Source organism: Hemicordylus capensis, chromosome 6 (genome assembly GCF_027244095.1).
Source record: "Hemicordylus capensis ecotype Gifberg chromosome 6, rHemCap1.1.pri, whole genome shotgun sequence".
NCBI classification, from domain to species: Eukaryota; Metazoa; Chordata; class Lepidosauria; order Squamata; family Cordylidae; genus Hemicordylus; species Hemicordylus capensis.
This window is the reverse complement of record NC_069662.1, coordinates 20496291-20519521: the sequence shown is the minus strand read 5'-3', so window position 1 is coordinate 20519521 and position 23231 is coordinate 20496291. Positions and strand designations below refer to the sequence as shown.

At 46.4% G+C, this 23231-nt stretch overlaps 1 protein-coding gene across 1 annotated transcript in view; it reads right to left on the bottom strand.

Moving 5' to 3' along the window:
• Positions 1-5517: 5517 nt before the first annotated feature.
• Positions 5518-23231, bottom strand: part of LOC128330944 (immunoglobulin superfamily member 1-like) — a 64047-nt gene continuing 46333 nt past the window's right edge. Inside the window, exons 14-20 of the mRNA XM_053264313.1 lie at positions 20350-20385; positions 19039-19322; positions 15727-16017; positions 14086-14379; positions 10295-10594; positions 7066-7181; positions 5518-5697 (exon numbers count right to left, since the gene is read on the bottom strand). Of these exons, the coding sequence (XP_053120288.1) occupies positions 7084-7181; positions 10295-10594; positions 14086-14379; positions 15727-16017; positions 19039-19322; positions 20350-20385 (1303 nt within the window). The 3' untranslated portion in view covers positions 5518-5697; positions 7066-7083. The remainder of the gene's footprint in view (positions 5698-7065; positions 7182-10294; positions 10595-14085; positions 14380-15726; positions 16018-19038; positions 19323-20349; positions 20386-23231) is intronic.

The following is a 23231-nucleotide window of genomic DNA, read 5'->3' as shown; positions in this document are numbered from 1 at the left end:
ATAATGGTGGGGGGGCTTTACTCACCCTCCCAAGAACGGCGCTGTATTTATGTGACCAAGCGGGCAGCATGCCTCCCTGCCGCCCGCTTCATTCCCCCTCTCGGCGTTCCCTCCGTTCAAATTCTGAATCGGGCGGCGGGGTATCTCCCAGTCCCTGCCGCCCTCTTTAATGCCCTCGCTCGGCTGGCGGCCACCCCATTCAAGCCTTCAAGACCCCTGCCAGCCCGGCCCGGCCCGGCCCTTCCCTTCCCTTCCCTTCCCTTCCCATCGCAAGGGGGACAAGCGGCAGAACTCCCTGCCTTCCCTCTTGCCGGCTGAGCTGCAAATGGCTTCTAAGAAGCCTCTTCCGCGCATGCGCGCAAAAGGAATTGGGTGACAGGGACGTAGCTAGGGGAGAGGGGGCCCGTGTATGTCCCTCTCCCCGGAGGCTCCTCTTAGTGAGGGAGATAATGAAGAAAATAGGGAGGGTGGAGCTGGGGGGCCCTCAGAGGCTGGGGGTCCTGGGATCTTTGAACACATTGCCTCAACTATAGCTCCACCCCTGGTGACAATTAACCCCCTCCCCAGGACTTCTGAGGCCACTTCAATAGAATTTGAACAGGAGTTGGAGACAGTGGCCGCCCCAGGCAAGCGCATGACACGTAAGTACAAACCACGAACAGCATTCCATTACCGTAGGCCCACACATAATCCAGCTGCACCATCTCCAACTGGGAAAACGAAGTTGTTTTGCTCCTGTGGCGGAAGGTGGATCCTGACAGCAAAGGAGCCAAGGAGGCCTCCCTCAGAAGGCATTCCACAATGGGTCCCAGTCAACAAAAAGGCTGGACTTGGGTGGGCTTCAGGTAGGAGAGAGACATGAACAAGGCTTCTGATGTCGATCTCAGTGGTTTGGTTTTGTGAACTTTGATAATGCTCTGTGTATTTTTGCATTTGTTACATGTTTGTGTTGGCTTGGGAAGGGAACTGACATCTGACCACAGGAGATAACTTTGTGCAGATTGAGGGAGTGCTTCTGAAAGGCTCAGGGTATGTGATGGGATGGCCAATGATGCCAGTGTCAGTTTCCTGAAGCTTCAGATGTAATCTGCCGTTCATGAGCCCGATTCAGACATTTTGCTGTATGAGTGTACAGAGGTCTGTACACTCGTACACATGTTTGTGTGAATGACTGTACCTGTGTTCATTTTAAAAGTGAACCTGGATACAGTCTCTTCAAACGCATGGTACCAATAAGAAGCATACTTCTGTACCTGCGTTCAGTATAATGTGTGATTGGCTGTTTCTGTGTGCAGATCAGTACCTGGGCACACTGTATACTCATTGTATGAGTGTTGAACATAATGTGTGAATGGGCCTACAGAAATCATCACATGAAACAAAACGGGACAGTGAGGTAGGAATTGGCTCTGAGGGGCCCCAACCAGATCCATGTTAAGTGGAAAAGTGAGCCAAACAGTTTTGCACGATGTCTTCAGTCTGTGGATCTGCCCTAAGCCAGCATATATTACCATGTGCCAGGCCCTTCTTGGATATCATACCAGGATATGCATCATATAACAACTGCTGGACTACAGCTCGGTGACTTAATATTCTAATAATAAACATTCACCGTACATAATTAGGCTGGAAATAAGACTGTGAGGCTATTCTCACGACCAGCAAAAATCGGGCTAGGAGAGCCCAGCCCGGTTTTTTGCTGGTCATGTAAAGCATCGGGCTTGCAGGTGAGCCCAGTGGTTTACGAGCAGCTAACCCGCTTAATTGCCCCTGCCCTTAGCCGAGGTTAGCAGAGCAAGCGCTCCGCTAACCCTGTCTTTGTGCTCATGTGTTGCCGCGGCAACTCATGAGTAGACCCCTGACCGGGAGGCTAAAAAGCAGCCTCCTGGCTCGAGGGTCTCTCCAGTATGCCCTGCGCGCTCACGCAGGGGATGCTGGAGTTTCCAGGGGCTGTTCGGCCCCCAATCCCTGCAGCCGGCGGCGGCTCTGTAACGGAGCCAGCAGTTGTGTGGCCGGCTGCTGTGGCTGCCCAGGGCTGCTTCCCTGCTCAGCTGCGGGGGAGGGAGGGCTTAGCCGCTCTCCCCACAACCCTCTGGAGGCGGGTCTGAGATCGGTGTGAGACCCGCCCCTTTAACTCTGGATTTCCCTCAGCCTATCTGTTTGCAGGTGTTTTCTGAACAACTATGGGTCTTTAAAGTGCGTAATACACTCTTAGCTTGATCACTTTTACTTAAGTGAGATGTCATTTCAGAATTGTAAAATTCTGTGAGTGGCTGAGTTTTTGGGGTTTTTTTAACCTTCTGCATAGATCTCTCATTGAAAATGACACCTTCTGATTAAAAAAAACCAGAGTTCTTCTGACTCAGACTTCATTTTAAACTCCATTTGCTCTTCTTATGCAATTCATCTTTTCCTTTCTCCAAGTCCAGCATCTTAACACCAGATTATATGTGATATGAAACATAGGGATGTGAGAACCGGTTCGAATTCGAACCAGTTTGAATTCGAACCGGGGTGGTTCGGAGGTTCGAATTTGAACCGAACCAGCCATCAGTTTGGAGCTGCAGGTTTGAATTTGAACCGAACCAGGGGGTGGTTCGATTCAAACTGGTTAGAACCGGTTCAGACACCCAAAAATTGGTAGGATGGTAGCTGGCACCAGGGGTACCTGACACCCAAACCCCAAAGCAATCGGACACTCGTACGATTTATTATGAATTTTTGAAAATTATACGGGGGAAAGGGGTGTCGTAGAGTGGAGTGTGGTGGGTAGTAGTTCCTAGGGTGGGCAAGGAAGCTATCAGAATTATTTGAAAGGAATTAGGCAAAGGGATGATTTTTAAGTGATTTTTGAAGTTTACGTGTCTTTAAGATTTTTCCCCATAAAGAAGCATGGAGGTGTCAGCAAATGTATAGCTTCACGTTGGGGGCAAAGGGGTGGCCTAGAGCAGTGTGGGGTTGGTGGTAGTGCCAGGTAGGGGCAAGGAAGCTACCTGAATTTTTTCAAAGGATTTGGGCAGAGGGCTGATTTTTGGTGAATTGTTGAAGTTTACGCGTCTTTAAGGTTTCCCCCCATTAGGTATAATGGAGGGTGTATCACTTCACGTCAGGGGGAAAGGGGTGGCCTAGAGCAGTGTGGGGTTGGTGGTAGTGCCAGGTAGGGGCAAGGAAGCTACCTGAATTTTTTCAAAGGATTTGGGCAGAGGGCTGATTTTTGGTGAATTGTTGAAGTTTACGCGTCTTTAAGGTTTTTCCTCATAATAAGTTATAATGGAGCTTTCAGCAGCCCCATAAGTGCACTTGGGGGGTGCTGGGGTGGCCGAGAGCAAGTGGTGGTGTAGTGCACATAGGGTGCCAACCACCCCCATGGGTTTCTAACCCATGGGGTACAGGGTTCTGTTGTTTCTGAGGTATTCTGAGTGTGGATTCTATGATAGCAAATCCGCAAATCCACTCTAAACCTGGCACTACCACCAACCCCACACTGCTCTAGGCCACCCCTTTGCCCCCGACGTGAAACTATACATTTGCTGACACCTCCATGCTTCTTTATGGAGAAAAATCTTAAAGACACGTAAACTTCAAAACCACTTAAAAATCATCCCTTTGCCCAATTCCTTTCAAATAATTCTGATAGCTTCCTTGCCCACCCTAGGAACTACCACCCACCACACTCCACTCTATGACACCCCTTTCCCCCCGACGTGAAGCTATACATTTGCTGCAATCCTAATTATTCTCTATGAGGAATTCAAAAATATTTTAACAATTCACCAATAATCAGAGGAGTGTCCAATTGCCTTGGGGTTTTGTGGGTAGTAGGCACCCCTGTCTGTCTACCACCCACCCCACTTTTGTGCTCCGAGGTGCTCCACAATAGGGGATATGGACTGGTTCGTGTCCCATTATACTCTATGAGAAAAATAATTAAAAATATTTCAAATATTCATTAAAAATCATAGGGGTGTCTTATTGCTTCGGGGCTTGCATGGTTGTTGGCACCCATGGGTGCTCCACAATAAGGAATAATGGGCTGGTTGGAGTCCCATTATATCCTATGAGGAAAAAATAAAAATAATTTTCAAAAATTCATACAAAATCGTACAAGTGTCCGATTGCTTTGGGGTTTGGGTGACAGGTACCCCTGGGTTCCAGCTACCATCCTACCAATCTCTGGGTGTCCAAACTGGTTCAAACCGGTTCGAGTTCAAACCAAACCGGGCGAACTGGTTTTGTGCACATCCCTAATGAAACATGTGTCACTAGCCCAAGTGTGCTTTATCATCAGACCCTCTCCTTATCTATCAATCAATCTTTATTACAGTCCCAGACCAGCTCAATAATAAAAGCATACAAGGGCATGGGGAAAGCATCAAATGCTAAAAATATATCACAATGTCATTATTAGCCAACTACTGCCCTACAGTAAAATACTGGTACAGTAAAACTACAAACTACATCACTTATAAAGCCACTATGTCTTATGCAATGAGAGAAAAGCAGTAGAAAGCTTCTCAATAAAAGGTTAAAAGGCTAAAATTATTAAATGTGAGACAATATGTATATACAGTTTATAAAATAAGTGTAAAAACCAGTATATGGGTTAAAACAATATGTATAAAAGAACTGAGCAGATAAGCTGAAGTCTGAGTCTAACTGGGCAGAAGGCTAAAGACTGAAGTTAACAGTTAAGGAAATCGGTAGCATGGTTGTAAACTAGCAATCAAGGTCCAACGAATCTTACACGCTGCCAAACAGAACGTGGCCGTGTTGTATGTGAGGGTCTGGTCCTCGTCCCCTAGAAGCATCCGGGTGTAGAAGCATCCCGCCTGGATTGATTTTCCAGGGTACTTGCACCGTAACGGAAGTAAGAGCTTGCCCTGAATGTCTTGATAAAAGCAGCAGGAGAGGAGTACATGTTCTGTGGTTTCAATCTCCCCATTGTCACAAGGACAAAGCCTCTGATTGAGTGGAACCTTATTATATTTGCCCTCTAGAACAGCGGAAGGTAGAGCGTGACAGCGGGCCCCTCTCATTTCTCCGGCAGCAAAAGTGGGGGCTTTAGCCCTGCCCCCCATCGTGGTCCCAATACAGATCATGATTCTCACCCACGTGTTCCATTTGTCAAAGGGGCGGGAGCTTCAACAGGTTCTGCATTTCTGCAGATGGTGGTTGGCCTGCATAGCTGATGAGGCCTTTGAGGGGAGAGCTCCAAGCTGCCAATCTCTCTTCTCAGATGACCCACAAGGGCTTAATGAGGCTTTTCAGGATGGCACTTCAGAGAACAGCCACTGTAGAAGTGTTTCCCACCCCACCCACTAGTGCCTTCTCCTAGGCATTTTGTGTTACACTACAATACGGAGGCTATGTGAACGCTTCCCCCCGCCTTTCTTTTTTTAGTTTTCAGTGTTGGGGATTGTACTGTATGTTAGTGCTGTGTTTTTATCTTATGAAAAGGAGAGGGGGAGAAAATACCTGCTCATACTCAGGTCTGGTAAGATGCATGAAAATATTTAAAACAAATCAATTAAACGATTGATCAGTGAAGAGGCAGATGACTGACTAACTAAGGGCATTTAAATCCATTTCTAATTGTTCAGCATTTGAACCTGAAAAAGAAGAGGTCCACGCAGACGGGATACACTTTGAGTTTGCTCTGTAGAATTTGTCTTCTCCCTCAGTAATGCACTTGGAAAACTGAATGAAAAGAGCACAGATATCAGGATTTATCACTCTTCAGTGTGAACTTGATGGATTATGTACCCAAAATGCCCTGACAGTGTGTTTAACAAAATAAGCAGAATTGGGGAAAGCCAAAATAAGCAGAAGTGGGAGAAATAAGCTGGTGGGCATGCAGTGACTACAGAAGATAACCTTTGCTTATCAGCATTTCTTACAAAGTGGGTGTTTCTGTTAGATTGGGTTTTATCAAAATGGCTGCCAAATGCCATGCAGCTTCTGAAACATTATCTCGTTATCATGTCATGCTCACCACGTGCAAAGCTTTGTTTGTTATGTTCCTGCAAAACTGTATAGGTAGGAGGCAAAAAACACAAGGTTGTCAAACTGTAGGGGCTCTGAGTGTACTGTTTGGACTCTGGTGTTAGAAGGGAAGCTGTACAGACATTTTGGCTTGTACAGAGGTGGCAGCCCTTGGGAATTGTCAGTGTCTAGAATAGACCCTGGACCCTGACTTTCAGCTGAGGGAAAATCCTAGGAATCCAGATACATGTACTGGTGTGCTTAAGGCAAAGGTTTACCTAGGTAATTTTGGAGCTCTCCTCTCCACTGAAAATTAAGCATCATCCCCCTACATCAGGGCTGCTCAGCTTCAGCCCTCCTGCAGATAGGAACATAGGAAGCTGCCATATACTGAGTCAGACCATTGGTCTATCTAGCTCAGTATTGTCTACACAGACTGGCGGCGACTTCTCCAAGGTTGCAGGCAGGAATCTCTCTCAGCCCTATCTTGGAGAAGTCAGGCAGGGAACTTGGAACCTTCTGCTCTTCCCAGAGTGGCTCCATCCCCTGAGAGGAATATCTTACAGTGCTCACACTTCTAGTCTCCCATTCATGTGCAACCAGGACAGACCCCGCTTAGCTAAGGGGACAAGTCACGCTTGCTACCGCAAGACCAGCTCTCCTTAAAAACATAGGAACATAGCAAGCTGCCATCCTGATTGGCAGCAGCTTCTCCAAGGTTGTAGGCAGAAATCTCTCTCAGCCCTCTCTTGGAGATGCTGCCAGGGAGGGAACTTGGAACCTTCTGATGCTCCTCCCAGAGCGGCTCCATCATCCCCTGAGGGGAATTTCTTCCAGTACTCACACTTCTAGTCTCCCTTTCATATGCAACAAGGGCGGAGCCTGCTTAGCTAAGGGGACAAGCCATGCTTGCTACCAGAAGACCAGCTCTCCTCTGGTTGTTAGCCTACAACTCCCATAATCCCTGCCTATTGGCCACTGTGGCTGGGGATTATGGGAGCTGTAGCCCAAAAACAGTTTATAGCTCAGATTCATTTCCTGTTAGGAAAGGTAAAGAACAAAGAGAGGAGAGAGTAGTCTCACCTTGAGTCCATCTTTCCTTCAGAAGGACTGATCCAGAATCATGGTATATGCGAGAAGAAGAAGAATTAGACCTCCTATGGAAAAGCGGATGATGTTGCCCTGGGTGTAATCTGTCTCTGGAATGAGATGAGGAAATCGTGATCTTTGTTCAAGTAGGCAGATGTGCACCCACAGATTAGAGCAACGAACTGACCCACGCTTTGTGCCTTCATGCAGATAGACTTGCATGTGCAGAGAGGACTGGTTCACACAATATTTTTGGACAAGTAAACTAGATGCTCACAGGAGACAGGGTCTGAGCAAGTGGTAACAGCTGCTTTTCCATGTTTCTAGCCCTCATTGCCCTTGGTACGGATGGAGGAGAAAGAGAAATAAGTTAAGTACTGTTAGCAGTGTTAGGAGAGGCTACCACATGAAGAGTCACATAGGGAAAACCTTTGTGGGCAGTAAAGGACTTGGGTTATGTTTTGGTGCTCTTGTTTCAGATAGTGGTGAGTGGCTGCCACAGCTGCTGAATTTAGTATCCTTTTCAAGTTTTTAGTATGATGTTAAGGGGAAATTCTAATGAGCTTTTGCCAGCATTGGTGGTCATCTTAGTGAAAGTGTAGGATATTATGTCCAAGTGTATTATGGATAAGGACTTGCAGAAGATACAGAAGTAACTCTGTTATATCAATTCCTCTGAAAGTCCTTATAAAGTAAAGTGTGCTGTCAAGTCTATTTTGACTCCTGGCGCCCACAGAGCTCTGTGGTTTTCTTTTGGTAGTGTTGGGAATTCTCTCTGGTAAGAGATGCCCTTCTATTACAGCAGAGTGCACAGAGGCACAACTCAGTGGAGTCCGCCTAGGCATGTTTGTATGCTGAGAGTAAAATAAACTTGGATCCAGTTCATAGTTTCAAATCAATATAAGGAGTCTTTATTAGTGAGCTCCATTCTAGATAGGAAAGTGGAGAGATAGGATCTCTAATCTGTCTAGCTAGCTGGATGCAGATGGATGGTTTCTGCATCTCTGTACACATGGTGCAGGGAGAGAGGAGTGTGGGTGTTGCAAGGGAGAAGAAAAGGGAAAGAGGAAGTGGAAGGCAGGCAGTCCCTGAGAGTAGCAATCTACATATCAAAGGGATAGTGTCAGAGCAGTAGAGAAGAGATGACCAATGTCTTGACCCCTCTAGCCCTCTGACTCACTAGTCTGTCCCCCTCTGTCACTGAAACATGAGACAGTGCAGAGTCCTTCACTTCCAACAGGTAGAATACAGGAGAGGTTTACCATTGCCTCCTCCCGTGCAGTATGAAATGATGCCTTTCAGCATCTCCCTATATCGCTGCTGCCCAATATAGGTATTTCCCATAGTCTGGAGAACACACCAGTGGAGATTCAAACCAGTAACCTTCTGTTTGTTAGTCAAGCATTTCCCTGCTGCGGCACTTAAGGTTACTGAAAGTCCTTATACCCCAAGGTAAAAATATCATCTGTCTTTGTCAGTGACTGGGGAGAATCTCCCCAAGAGTAAGCAGCTGGAATAATGAAGCTTCAAAGACGTTCTAAACTAAGGAATGTTTTTGATTTAAAGTTTAATGTGTTTGATTTTAAATTTTAAAATAAAATCTTGCTGTTGCTCATTTAATGTGTTTTTATCTATTATTTTATCTTTGTATGAATCTTAAATGCGTTCTGTTTTGTACTATGTTTTAATTCTGTACACCGCCTAGAGATTTTGATATTAGGCAATATATAAATTCAATAACTAAACTAAACAACATAGTGAAGTGCAGGGCTGGATGCACAGTAGAGATATGCATGGAACCAGTGCAGGGAAGTTCAAAGGCGGGTTGGGTTGACTTTAAAGGTGGGGGAACATAGAAAGCTGCCATATACTGAGTCAGACCATTGGTCTATCTAAATCAGTATTGTCTTCACAGACAGGCAGCGGCTTCTCCAAGGCTGCAGGCAGGAATCTCTCTCAGCCCCTATCTTGAAGAAGCCAGGGAGGGAATTTGGAACCTTTTGCTCTTCCCAGAGCGGCTCCGTCCCCTGAGGGGAATATCTTACAGTGCTCACACTTCTAGTCTCCCTTTCATATGCAACCAGGGCAGACCCTGCTTAGCTAAGGGGACACGTCATGCTTGCTACCACAAGACCAGCTCTCCTCTGGTGTCATGGCTCAGACTTCTGACTCAGGAGTCAGAGCAGGACGACTTACCAGCTAGTGAGGGCTTAGAGGCACAGCCACAGGATTTGGCAGAGAAACCAGACTCTGGAGCTGAGGATTCACAACAGCTGCCAGACATGATCTCTGATAGGGAAGAGCCTGGGATTTCACCTGTCTTGAGACAACGTCTCAAGAGGCAGGCTCAGTGGGAGTCATGCAGGTGTAGGAGATCCCAAGAAAGAAATCCAAAGTGCTGACTCAGGGAAGCGTGATTGGCTGCTGGTTCTCTTGAGCCATATATATTCAACAATCTCTCTTTGCTCTGATGTTGTTTGCAACGTCGTTGGCTGCAGATAGTGTGCTCTTGAATTTCAACCATTTCTGTGTCCCAGTCTGTCTTGTCTGTACTTTCCTGCATTGTTCCCTTAATTCCTTGTTCTGTGTTCTTTGCTTGTTTCATTCCTTGTTTTGTTTTTTTCCTTCCACTTATTACTCAGTTAGTGTTAGAGGGGGGTACCTAGTTTCAGTTCAGGGGCCTTAATCCATTGGCTAATTGCTTTGTGAGCCTTTTATTTTCCTTCATTTGGTTTCACTGCTGCTTTCTGGTTACTCTCAGGGGGAGTGCTGAAGGGGGTTATAAAATCCTGTTGGGTTAGCCGAGCTAACAGATTCACGACATCTGGGGGAGGGTGCACTTACCACTCCCACCGCTTTTTGCCCCACCGACGTTCCATTGTAAACTGGTCCGGTGGGGTAGCAGCGTACCTCCCTGCTGCCCATCCCCCTCGTCAGACTAGAAGTAAGCAGAAGTACCTGGCGGACGTGCACTTCCATTTACTTCCACTTCCGGGTACTTCCGCTTACTTCTGGTCTGACGGGGGGGACAAGGCAGCAGGGAGGTATACTGCCGCCCGATTTGCAATGGAGCACTGGCAGGGGGGGAGTGGCGGGAGGGGTAAGAGCACCCTCCCCCGCCCTTGAACCAGCAGAACCGCTGGTCATTCAAAACAGTTTGGAGTCTCCAAACTGGTTCAATTCACATCCCTAATGCAAAGGAGAACACAAGGCAATACTATACCTAATACCAGAAGCTCCAAGGGGTCACTGGGTGCCGAGAACAGAGGCAAAATCCTGTTTCTTTCTAAAAATGTATAGCTGCAGCTGTAGTTTCCTTGGTGCTCCCAGCTGATGTTGCTAATGGAAAATTCACCCACATCGTAGTCAGACCTCATGGGCCTCTCTGCTGTTTGATCTCCATCCTTGTGAAGATAGAACTTGGCGGGTCCATCTTGAATTTCACACCGGAACTGGACTTGTCCCCCAAGGGCAACGGATCCACTGGGGCTGATGGAAATGGCAGGTCTGGGTAAACTGGGATCTGTGCACAGAAGAAAACAAACAGGAAGTGAAATGCTCACTAACATGTGACTAGATCAGAGGACAGGAAGGTACATTGGGGCATAGTTTTTCTCTCTGCTGTATAAAGCCATATTTCTCTCTCAGAAGAAAGACACATGTGCCCTCTTCAGATGTTTACCAAAAGTGCCGCTGTAACCATGAACAGCAGTGGAAATAGGTCGGAAGTTCTGCCCTTGAACCATCAGTCACCATCACTCCCCAGCGCTCATGCTTAGAGCAGGGTTTGTGTGAATAGGGACACACCCTATCCATGATGGTGAGTGCTTCCATGATAGTTCCCACTTTCATGGATAGGGTGCTTCCCTCTTCAAATACCACTCTAAACGATAAGCGTGAGTGATGGGGAGTGTTGGTGACTCATGGGTTAGAGGCGGGATCCACTTGCGCTGCTATACCTGGTTACGGAAGCTTTTTAAAATGTCTGAATATGACTGTTCAGCCGGTTACCTACTTCTCTTGTCCGTGCCGTAAACATGCATCTGTTCTGTGCTGGGAATACCCTAGCATTTGGAAGGAAGGAAATGACCAGCAGTTCCATGCGGTCACCGGATTTTATCATGACAACAAGTCTTCGCCTGGAGCTGCAGCTGTTTCTCCCTAGACTGTTTTGCCTCATGCTACTGAAGGAGAATTCAGCCATATCCCCAGGAATCTCTTGGTGAGTTCTCAGTGATTATAAATAAGGAACTCCCAAAGCAAGCAGTTAGGGAAAGGCACCCTGGAGCTTTAGGAGGTGGGGAGGGCATGTGTATTCACACACAGCCTACACATTTCATTATCTTGTGTGATGAGGCAGGGCAGACAAAGAACTGTTATAAAGAAATACACTTTTCTCTTGTCCCTGAGGACAAGACATGTCAGTATGTTGTAATGCTGCTGTATCTATTTCCTTCCTTCCTTCTTTCTTTCCTTCCTTCCTTTTAAATAAAGCAAGTTTCTAATTCCTATGATTTAGAGATATGCTACATGAATGAATGTGAGAAATGCCTGCTGAAAGATCTCTGAAGCTAAAGGAGGAACTGCAGGATTGTCAGGGGTTGGGACGTCAGTGCCCATACCTATTTGCACGCGCACCCATGACTACCAAACTTAGCAAAAGTATATGCAAAGCAAGAGGAATTATGTTACTCGGTTTCATTTGCATAACATATACAAATTGCAGAATTCATTGCACAACTGTTTTGTTTTGTTTTGCTGTGGCTGCTCTGTTATCTGTCTCTTACTGTTTTGTTTTGAAATAGAATATGAATACAGATACGACATACTGCTTCTCAGCAAAAGTTCCCAAAGTGGTTTACTTAGATATAAATAAATAATTTTAAAAAAATGGCTTTATGTATTCTATTTATTTAAATAAAATAATATAATATAATATACTAAATATTTAAATGCATTTAATATTTTTAATATCTAATGTTTGTACTTTTAATTGTGTATTGTTTTGATGATACTGTAAACCGCCTTGGGATTATTTTAATGAAATGTGGTATATACATTAAACGATAGCTAGCTAGATAGATAGAAAGAACTGCAGAAAATGCTTAGAGAGGGGGCCAATCCATGCCCACAGTGCTCAAATTATTTGAAGCCAAGATGTTGGTGCGACTCCTCTATGGTGCCCAATCAGGCCCCCACTCCAATCTTGCCCCTTTGGAGCGGGTTCAGTCCAAATTTCTGAGTGGCCCTCCAAGTGCCTCGCTGTGTCTCAAATGCCGCCCTACACCTGAAAACGGGCATGATAAAGGTTGAGGCCAGAGTGTGGTTGTCCATTCTTAACCTCTGGTTTAAATTATCCCTCAACCCTCAGGGCGTGGCCTCTCTGACCCTGCAGGACAATTTCCAATCTCTCTGGAAATGGGCCATGTGGACTAAATTGTCACTCCTGGGATTCTCCCTCCCCCCGCCCCTTGCTATGGACTGTGACCAGGTGAAAACAGTAATCACAGAGGATAAGAGACACTGAGCACTAGGCTGACCTAGGCAGGAGGGTTCCAACCATCCTGTCCTTGGAAAGACACAGATACTCTGTCTCCCCCGCCATGTACCTGTCACAGCTGGAAACCCCAAGCCACAGAAGGGCTTTTACCAGAAAGACTTTGTCCCTGTGACAAGGGGGAGGTCGAATCCACAGGACCCTCTTTTGCCCCTTTTACAGATTCGGCCAGGCCAAGCTTATATTTCCACTACTTTGCAAGTACCCTGGTCGCCCAAGTCATGTCTATACCCACTTGTGGCTTTTGGATGAAGACCCAGCCTTGACGTATAACACTGCCCAGTTCTGTGTGGCAGCATGTAGGATCCACCAGGCCTTGACTGCCAGGCCATACCCTTGCACCAGCTCTGCATAGCTTTAAACCACTGACTATATTTTATATTTTCTGGTGTGCCTATTTAGAATGTGCTCTTCAGTGCAAAATTATCTTTCTGAGAATCCCAGTGTTTGTTTTTAAGAAGGGAGAAAATGGAGGAAAGCCGGGGGGTGGGGGGGACTAGAGGCGCAGATAGTCTGTGCCTGGTTCAGCTAGTTTTAAATATTTCACATTTTATATGCTCATAATTTTTTTAATACAGCTATTTAATCGGCTCACAGCAACCCTCTTTTCTAAGGGTATCAGCTCCATAGTATTATAATATCATTTAATAGTATTAGAGTAGTAACTTGAAAGTAGTATAGTTGTATGGTTCCATAAATGACTTTTATTATTATGAATCATGCTCTACTGTTCTGTCTTATGCTGGTGTTGGACCGTAATAAAGATGATTGATTGACTGGATTCCTGGAAATAATATTCAGCTCCTTATCTGGTTTCTAAGATTTCTGTTGTTCATTTCCACACACTTTCAGTGATAAGAAACTACAGCCATATGAGAGACTTTCACTTCTTAAAAACAAACACTGGGATTTTCAGAAAGATAATTTTGCACTGAATAGCACATTCTGAGCTTCCCGGTGCTCTTCCATTGTCATATTCAATCAATCAATCATCTTTATTACGGTCAAAAATCAGCACACCATTGCCATATTACGTACACCAGGGATTCTCAATGTTGGGTCCCCGGATGTTATTGGACTTCAACTCCCATAATTCCCAACCAAAGGCCACTGGGGCTTGAGATTATGGGAGTTGAAGTCCACTAACATCTGGGGACCCAACGTTGAGAATCCCTGACATACACAGTGTGGGGAAAAGGACACCATGGAGTTTCAGTGTCCCCCAGTGTAAGACGAGTAATAAGGGGGGGGATGCTCCCTTTTTAAACTGGGAACAGCTTCTCTTCTCCTTACTTATTCTTGAGCCCTATATGAGGTCTAGGAACAGCCTCACCATGAAAGCTGCACTTATGGAAATGCTTCAGCTGATATTAAGGGTGGAGAGGAAAAGAATGCCAAGCTGGGTCTCCATCTAAGAGTGTTGCTCTTTGGCATCAGCACTGAATTAGGTCCCCCACCTAATACAAACAGCTTCACATCATCATAGCTGGTCTCTGAGGTGACGAGAAACTCTGACAGGGGTCTGTAGCTGCAGCGGTAGCTTCCTCTGTGCTCCAGGACCACGTTGCTGATGGTGAAGTTCAGCATGTCCCCCTCTGGCTCCACCGAATGTGATGTAATTTGACCTCCAGGCTGATGGAGAAAGAACCTCTGGATCGGGCCTTTGGCCCAGCACTGGATGGTGACGTTGCTCCCCAGAACTGCCACCCTGTTAGGGCTAAGGGAGATATTGGGCCTGGGTAGATCAGGATCTGTGAGCAGAAGGAGGACAGTTCAGTGCAGACGATGTCACAGGACACTTCCATATGGGGTGTTTACTCTGGAATTGTCTTGCTTTATTCACTCAAGTCTTCATGGGGGATTCACATGACATAGTCATACATCTGTGGACAACCTGTATGTTTCCCGTGCTTTAATTATTGCATTTATTGATGTAGAAAATCTGACTTTTTAAAAACAAGGGAACAGCAGTGCACACTTTCCCTGATGTAATCATAGCACAGTTGTCCCATTGCTTTTTGTAGGAGCATTTTTGGAGACAACCATTTCCTGTCCCCAGAACAAGAACCAGTAACATAGGAAAGACCTTTGTTGATGGGAATCTCCCCACCTCCCTCAGTTCCTGACTCTCATACCATCTATGAGGTCCAGGATGGGCTTTTCTATGATAATTCTGCTTATGAAAATGCTACATACAATTCAGATAAAAGCAAGAATGGAGAACAGTACATAATTTTTTAACACAGTGCATAATTAACCCATGGAATTCTCTGCCATACAGTGTGGTGATGGCCACTTGCCTGGGTGGCTTTAAAAGGGGCTTAGACGAATTCATGGAGGACGGGCCTATCAGTGACTACTAATCTGGTGGCTGTAAGCTACCTCTGGCCTCAGAGGCAAGATTTTTGTTTGAAAATTGTTTAAATTAGTGAAATCTGGCTTGTTTCAGACCAGAAATGTTCAAAAACTTCTGAAACTGAAGATCTTCCTTGGACCATTATTCTACTCCACATGTGGAGGAATCTGTCCATTGCCTTCATGAACAGGGGTAACAGAATGCCCCTTTTGCTCCCCCTTTTATATCTCCTGAGGGCAAGCCGGTTGTTCTGGTGGAATGACCCTGGTCCATTGGAACAGAACAACCCTGTTCCAAGTGCCATTTTGGATTGCAAAAAGGCACTCAGAATGGAGTTGGAACATTCCGCCTCAGAGCGGGTCATTCCTATTTTAGGCCCCCCTTTTAAGGGGTATTCTGTTCCAAGCTCAGAATCCTCAAAACAGCCTGTTTCAAGGCAGAATGTTCCGACATCGGAACGTTCTGCACATCCCTAGTGTCAAGGTTATGTAGCCTGCATCATCCACAGCTTAGCCTAAAGCCTTTCCAAAGAAATCTCAAGCTCAATAGGCTGGAAGTCTTTTAAAAATGAAATTTCTCTCTCTTCCCTTAATGAACAAAATGGGTTCTTAGGAAGAGCCCTGTCCCTACAACAGGTCAACATCTTAGTGCTGCTTTGCTGTCAGCAAAAAAATCCAGCTAAAATTTAACTAAGGCTGAATAAAGTGTTTGGGGAAAATGCATGAAAAGTCAGCCCCTTTACCTAATATCAGCAACTCTTTGGCTGCACTGGGCTGTGAGAAAAGAAAATCTGATGAATAGGCACGATACATGCAACCAAACAGCCCTCCCTGCTCTCTGCTTGCATTTCTGATGGTGAATGTGGCCGTGGTCTCATTGGTGTAGATCAGCTGCTGAGTCATCTGGTCTCCAGCCTTTTGGAGAAGGAACTCTGTGGTCTCAACTGGGCTTTCGCAATGGAAAGTGATATTTTCCCCAAGGGCAAGCATCTCTATGGAGCGCAGGGAGATGCTGGGTGTGGGCAAGCTGGGATCTGTACAAGAAGAAGAGATGAGATGGTGAAGAGCCTCGCCTAAGGATGCAGAAGGTGGCAATAATGCCACATGTTAGCCTTCAGCCCCCACAGGAACCCACAACTCTAAACAAGCTGGGTAGAGAGTGTTTCATATATATTAACTTCTGAAATGTGAACTTTACCAAACAGATGTTCATATATTATACTGAATTATATAGAGTAAGAGAAAGAAACTTTGGGGAAAGAAAACTTTGTCTGTAGAGCAGGCATCCCCAAACTGCGGCCCTCCAGATGTTGCTGAACTACAACTTCCAGCATACCCAGCAACAAAAAATTGTTTCTCGGGATGCTGGGAGTTGTAGTTCAGCAACATCTGGAGGGCCGCAGTTTGGGGATGCCTGCTGTAGAGCATTCCCCCCCAGTAATGCTTTGGGGAATGATGCCATGCCATGGTATTGCTTCCTTCCCCAGGGCATTCTGGGATGGCTTCCAGGAAGAAGAGCAGAATTTAAAACACGACCGCTGTGCCTATCAAGGCAGCTGCTTGTTGAAGTTCAAAGAAAGGTGAGCATATCACGCTGCTGATGAGTAAGACCCCCCAGCCCCAACCGCTCCAATTCAATACAAAGTATATTAGCTACCCTTGTATTGGAGGCAATTGGATCAGACGCTCTGATCCTGGGGGATTTGAAGCACCTCCTGGCCATCTCTGTGTACCCTGCAGGATCTGTGGGGAAGGTACACAGAGACGTTTGGGAACTGTAGCTCTTCCCGGTGCTTTCTCCATGGTGAAAGCATTGGAGGAGCAACTATATTACCCACATGTCCCTGCATACTTTCCTGACATCTCTGCCTTCCCAATGTCCCTGTGTACAAGCCCCACAGATACTGGTTCCAGTTGAAAAGTCCTGCCACCCCTGAAAACACAAGGATCTGTGCAGTGGCAGCCACACTGGGAGTGGCCACCTCTTCAGGGCACTGGGAGGTTATTGCAGATCCATTGGGATTTGCTTGTGTTTGATGCACAGTTCTACCTGACAGGCTTACTTAAGTAAATAGTAGCCAGATCAAGGCCTCCCATAGATCAGGATTATAGTGGGTTGAGGTAGGAGTCTCTTGTGCCATTTATGAAGTCCCAGGATGGGCCTTTCTATGATAATCCTGTTTATGAAAATGCTGCATAGAATTTGATCAAAGTAAGACTGGAGCGCATATGTCTACCAGGCTTGCTTGTGAATAGTTTTAGTGTTAGCCTTTGCAAATGCTGAATTAGAATGCTTACCTAATACCAACAGCTCCACAGGGTCACTGAACGGTGAGATTTGAAAACCTGATGCAGTATGGTACCTACAGCGGTAGCGCCCTCCATGATGCTGACCCAGATTAGGCACATGGATGGAGATTGTGACCAAATGCTCAACTGGCTCTGTCAACTGTTTGATCATCAAAAATTTATCTGTAGCACAGAACAACATTCTGGTTGGAAGGCTGATCCAGAAAAGAATGGTGATGTTGCTTCCCAGGGGTGCCATCCTGCTAGGTCTCAGGGAGATATTGAGCTTAGGCAGCTCAGGATCTATAAGCAGAAACAAGTTGATTTGGTGCACATTATGGCACCAGCTCCATTCATGCCCCTGGAATTAGCATGTTGCAGTCAGAAATGCATTACCCCTGGTTGATCTTGGGAAATACCATCTGCCATAGATTGACACATGTTAACACTGCTTATGCAGCCTATACTGCCTCCTACGCAATCAAAAGTCACTTGACATATATTCTTAATCTTGTTAATGGTCTATTGTATTACAATTGCTATGTGTAGAAATAGAAAATGGCCTCTGGTTGTCTTGTTGTTGTTGTTGTTGTTGTTTTTAAGCCAGCGTAGTATAGTGGTTAGAGTGCTGGACTAGGACTTGGGAGACCCGAGTTCAAATCCCCATTCAGCCATGATACTTGCTGGGTGACTCTGGGCCAGTCACTTCTCTCTCAGCCTAACCTACTTCACAGGGTTGTTGTGAGGAGAAACTTAAGTATGTAGTACACCGCTCTGGGCTCCTTGGAGGAAGAGTGGGATATAAATGTAAATGAATAGATAAATAAAAATACTGAGTCAGACCATTTATTCAGCTAGGGTCTGTATTGTCCACCCTGACTGGCAGTGGCTTATCAGAATTTCAGAGAGGGGCCTTCCCCAGACCTATCTGCAGATGGCAGGGATTGAACCAGGGGCTTTCTGCACACAAAGCAGGTGGTTTACCATTGAGCTATGGCATAACTGTTATTTGATTGTGCCACAAGATCTTCTAGAAATTCCCTCCCCCCCCCGATATTTTTTCCTTAAGTTCTGCAGTGCCACAGCTCATTTCACTTTTCCATAGGGCAATGTTAACAAAGTGTTAAATGTGAACTTGTTTAAGTTGATTACTTTAAACTTCATTTCGGTGTTGATCTCTGGGAGAAACAGGAGAAGGTGATGATAGTTAGACAGAGAGAAATGACTGGCCTCATGGGTGAATGGGGATTTGAACTCAGGTCTCTCTTGTCCTAGAGGCTGATCTCATGAGCAGCCAAGACCAGGCTAGGGCAGCTAAGCCCGGGCTTCGCTACCCATGAGAACTGATGGGAGCTGTGTGGTTCCCAGTGGCGCCGCGGTGGCAAACCCGCCTACAGAGCCTGCCAGTTAGCCAATGTTGCCTGCCAGTTAGCCAGTTGGCCAACGTTGAGTACGCCCTTAACTCAAGACAACTGCTCATGTGTGAGTGCCAGCTGCTCCCAATCAGCGCTGGCTCAGGAGCAGGCTCCTGGCCATTGCAGAAGGAATCCCCACAATGCACCACACATTTGCATGGTGCATTGTGGGATTTACGGGGGCTGACCCCTGCACCTCCGCGCTGCCTCTTACTTATTATGAGCTGCTCCACAGATTTTCGGTGCTCTGACTGGATCTGTTTCACTGAATGATGATAGTGACAAGAATAGATCCCTCCATCCGCCCTGCTCATATCGGTAAAAAGATGGATTGCAAACTGAACTCCTTACCTATGATCAGCAGTTCCACAAGTTTACTACGATTTGACCAGAACAGGCTTGAGTCAGAATAGTAACAGCTGTAGACGCCTCCATCCTCCCTGCTCACATTCGTGATGACAAAAGTGACTTCTCTGCTGACTTGGTTTGTGGCATTGCGTACATTCTGACCATCTTTCTCCAGATAGAAATCCCGGCCCATCCAGAGGAAATGACTCCTGCAGAGGATGGTGGTGTTTCTTCCCAGCAAGATCCCGTCATTGTATATGTAAATAGAGGGAGCTGGGAGAGTTTTCCTGGATTTGCAAGGAAATAAGACCAAAACCATACTGAGAAGGGTGGGGAGAGATGCTGAAGGAGCTGTTTTCAGCCCAAGAAGCTCAGCTAATAATTCCATGAAGAAACAGAAACAAAATGCAAACAACTTAGCAGTACAAATGGCGCTCTAACGGTTTGCCAAAATGTTTCTATATTTAGGTTTTGTTTATTTATTTATCAATTATTTTTGATATTTCAGAATTAATTCTGACTTTACTGATCCACTTAAAAAAAGAAAAAGAAAAAAGAAACTAATTTGGATTCTACCAATCTGGGGCAATTTTGGATAAAATCCGAATTTTCAAATCTGAATCTGCACAGGCCTTGTAGCTAGGGGAGCGTGGGCTTGTGTTTGCTCCTCTCCCTGGTAGCCCCTTACATGCACCAGCCATGCCCCTGCATGTGACATCCCATACAGGGGGCGTGGCCAGCACCCGAAAGGACTGCAGCTCATTTCCCCACTGGCTTTGTTGTCAGCTGGGTATTTTCTTTGTTCTCTCCCTCACTCAAAGTGAAGAAGAGAATGAAGAAAATATCCAGCTGACAATGAAGCCGGCATGGAAATGAGCTGCAGAGGGCCACATGCGGCCCTTCCAAGTGCTGACCACGACCTCTGCATGTGACATCACATGCAGGGGGCACAGCTATCACCTGGAAGGACTGCAGCTCAATTCCCAGCTGGCTGCATGAGGCCGGCCAGAACCCAGCGGGAGGGCTGAGGGGCTAGTCAGGTGACTTCCAGGAGTTGGGCAGCAAGGTCCCCGTCTGTCCAGTTATAGCCCCTGCTCAGTTCTTAGTGTTGGTCTGTGTAGCCAAGCATCTAGTTAAATTTTTAACTGTTTTAAATTAAAGGCTCCTTCCTTCACAAGAGTGCAAGAATGAGAAGGCCCCTCTCCAGCCTTCCTTGGTTCTAGGGACACTTCTGGAGTGGCCTTCATTCTTCCGAACAAGCCCATCCATTTAAGTCACATACCTACGACACTCTGAGCCTCAGCATATTCTTACCTCAGCACAGCATTTCCTCCTGAGTTCAAGATCAGCCTGGAAAGGGAAAAGAGACATTACTGAACAGGCCCCTCAGCAATGAGATCCCTGCCACACCATGGGCCATGCCAGGCCTCTCAGAGGCCAATTACACAGGCGCAGTGGCCTCCAAAATGGCCACAGGGCCGAGGGGGAAGGCCCGAACAGGCCGAATGCTGGCCAAACAGGTCGGTTCAGGCTACATTGAGGCCGGTGGGGGGAGGGGGAACCTCCATGGATAACGCCCCCCCCCCCGCCAGCACCAGCAACTCCCCTGGAGGGAAAAAGTGACATAAAACATTTTTAAAAAAGTTTTTTTTTAAGGTCCGTGAACCCTGCCCGGACCGAACCAAACTGGTGTGGGGTTTGAGGGGGTGCCGAACCAAACTGGCCTGGTCAGGTTCGAGTCTGGTCCAGACTTGAACCGAACCAGGCCAGCCGGTTCCGTGCACATCCCTAGTGTATACCACCTAGAGATGTATATATTAGGTGGTATATAAATATGATAGACAGATAGATAACAATAATAAACTGTTGGTCCATCGATATCCATATTGTCTACTTTGACTGGCAGCAGTTCTCCAGGGTTTCGGGCAGGGGTCTTTTTCTGTCGTACACAGATAAGTCAGATAAGTACTACTACAATAAATATTTATATAACGCTTGTCAACAAAAGTTTCCAAAGCTGTTTACATAGAGAATCAATCAATCAATCAATCAATCAATCAATCAAAAAGGAAGGAAGGAAGAAGGAAGGAAGGAATAAGCTGGGCACTTCAACATGCACATTATGCATTCTGCCACTAAGCTACAACCCCTCCTGGTACTTATTCATCTGAAACAGGGCAATGTGGGAATTGTATGTAGTGCTTCTGCTCTCATTTCCCAAGTATGCAACCTGCATGAAATACAAACAGACTGCCCCTGAGTATGCACAAGGTCCTTCCCCCACCCACTACTGAGTAATCACTGACCCATTCATCTTTGACTAATGCAGAGCGAAGGTTACCCTGATCAAGCAGCATTATTTCCAGGTGGTACCTGGCATTTCAGAAATGAAACACCACCTCCCTCACCACCACCCCCATGCCCTTCTCTCCATGTTCCAGTTATGGGCACTCTGGCCTTTGTGATACTCACCAAAGGAAGTGAATGAACAAAGCAGGCATCATGATGGAACAGTGTCAGGGTCCCTAAAAGCTGATTCCAATGTCAGTGTCCAAAGCTCTTTCAACTGTAATGTTCACTTCTCTGAGCCTCCAGACTATATCTAAAGCTCCCGGAAACTGAAACAGGCATCATTCTTCAATGCTGTCTAGACCACTAGCATCACAATCTGCAGGAGAGATCTTCTGGGGTTAGAGATCTCATATGCAAAGACAGCCATGCACTAGAATCAAATATAAATATTCCCCAAGGAGAATCTGTAATACTGGGGGGAAGCACAAAACAAATGCATTGCTGGTGTGAGAAAGAAGAAAACAAGTGCTTTCGTCTAAAGTAGGAGTTCCCAACCCTTTTTTAAAAAGTGTACCCTTTCTGTCTCAAAGCTTCAGCTCAGGTACCTCCTAGATATTTTTCACACACACACACACTCTCTCTCTCTCTCTCTCTCTCTCTCTCAAGCTGTCTAATTAATTTCATGAGAGTTCTCAATGCTAATTTTATTGAGCCTGTCAGTCAGGCTAAGGGGAGGGGTATGCTGAGTTTCAGAATGTAATCAGCTAATCAGTATCAGAGGAGAGGGTCTTTATCTTCCTTCTTCCTCTTCTGCAGTGGACACATGGTTGAGGATGTATTGGCTTCAAGCTGGCATTTCTCAGGTGGGGAACAAAGAGATAGGGATGTGCACGGAACCAGCAGGGGCCGGTTCGACGGTGGGGGGTGGCTTTAAGGGCAGAGGAGGTTGTACTTCACCCCCCGCACAGCGTTTCCCCTGCCAGTGCATGTCTCACTAGAAGCCCGTCAGGGTGGCAATGTACCTCCCTGCCACCCTGCCCCGACATTATCCGGAAGTACTCGGAAATAGCAGCTGTGACTGTGTGCGTCGCTTGCACGCACACGTTGCATGCATCACGCACACACACCCAACGTGCATGCACGAGTGCGATGTGCATGCGCACACGAGCGACGTATGCAGTCACAGCTGCTACTTCCGGGTACGTCCAGATAACATCGGATTGGAGCAGCAGGGAAGTACGCTGCCGCCCTGATGGGCTTCTAGCGAGACATGAACCAGCACGGGGAATGCGGCGGGGGAGGGAATGCGGCGGGGGAGGGAGTGCATCCTCCCCCCCCCCACTTAAAGCCAAACCGCCCCCACCCCCGTCGTCAAACCCACGAGCTTGGCAGCATTTGAACCTGTTCATGCACATCCCTACAAAGAGTAAAGCTGCAGTGTGGGAAGGCAGGAGGCTTTTGAGTACCCTAGGGTACTAGTACCCACTGTTGGAAACCCCTGAGATAGACAAATGTATGAATGAAGACAGTCAACCTAGGGATGCTTCTGAATTTCTCTTCATTTGAAATTCCCCCCAGATAACAGAGTTCCAAATTAACTGGTGTCCCCCCACCCCCCAGATGAGATATAGTCATTCAACCCAGCAGCTCACCAGAGTTCCAGTGTTATTGCTGGGGCCAACTGGGACCTTAAAACTCCTGCAGTTTTTGTTCAGGAACTGACAAAAGCTGCAGGAAAAATTGCCAAAAGTGTAGGCAGAGGTGGTTTTCTTGTTTGTTTGTTGTGGGTTTTTTAAAACTTTAAAAGAGTTCTCTGGGAAAGTTAACAGCAGTGGCAGATAGGAGCTGGCACCATCTCTGAGCTGGCACCATTTTTCTCCATGGAATTGTTGGAATATTATTTG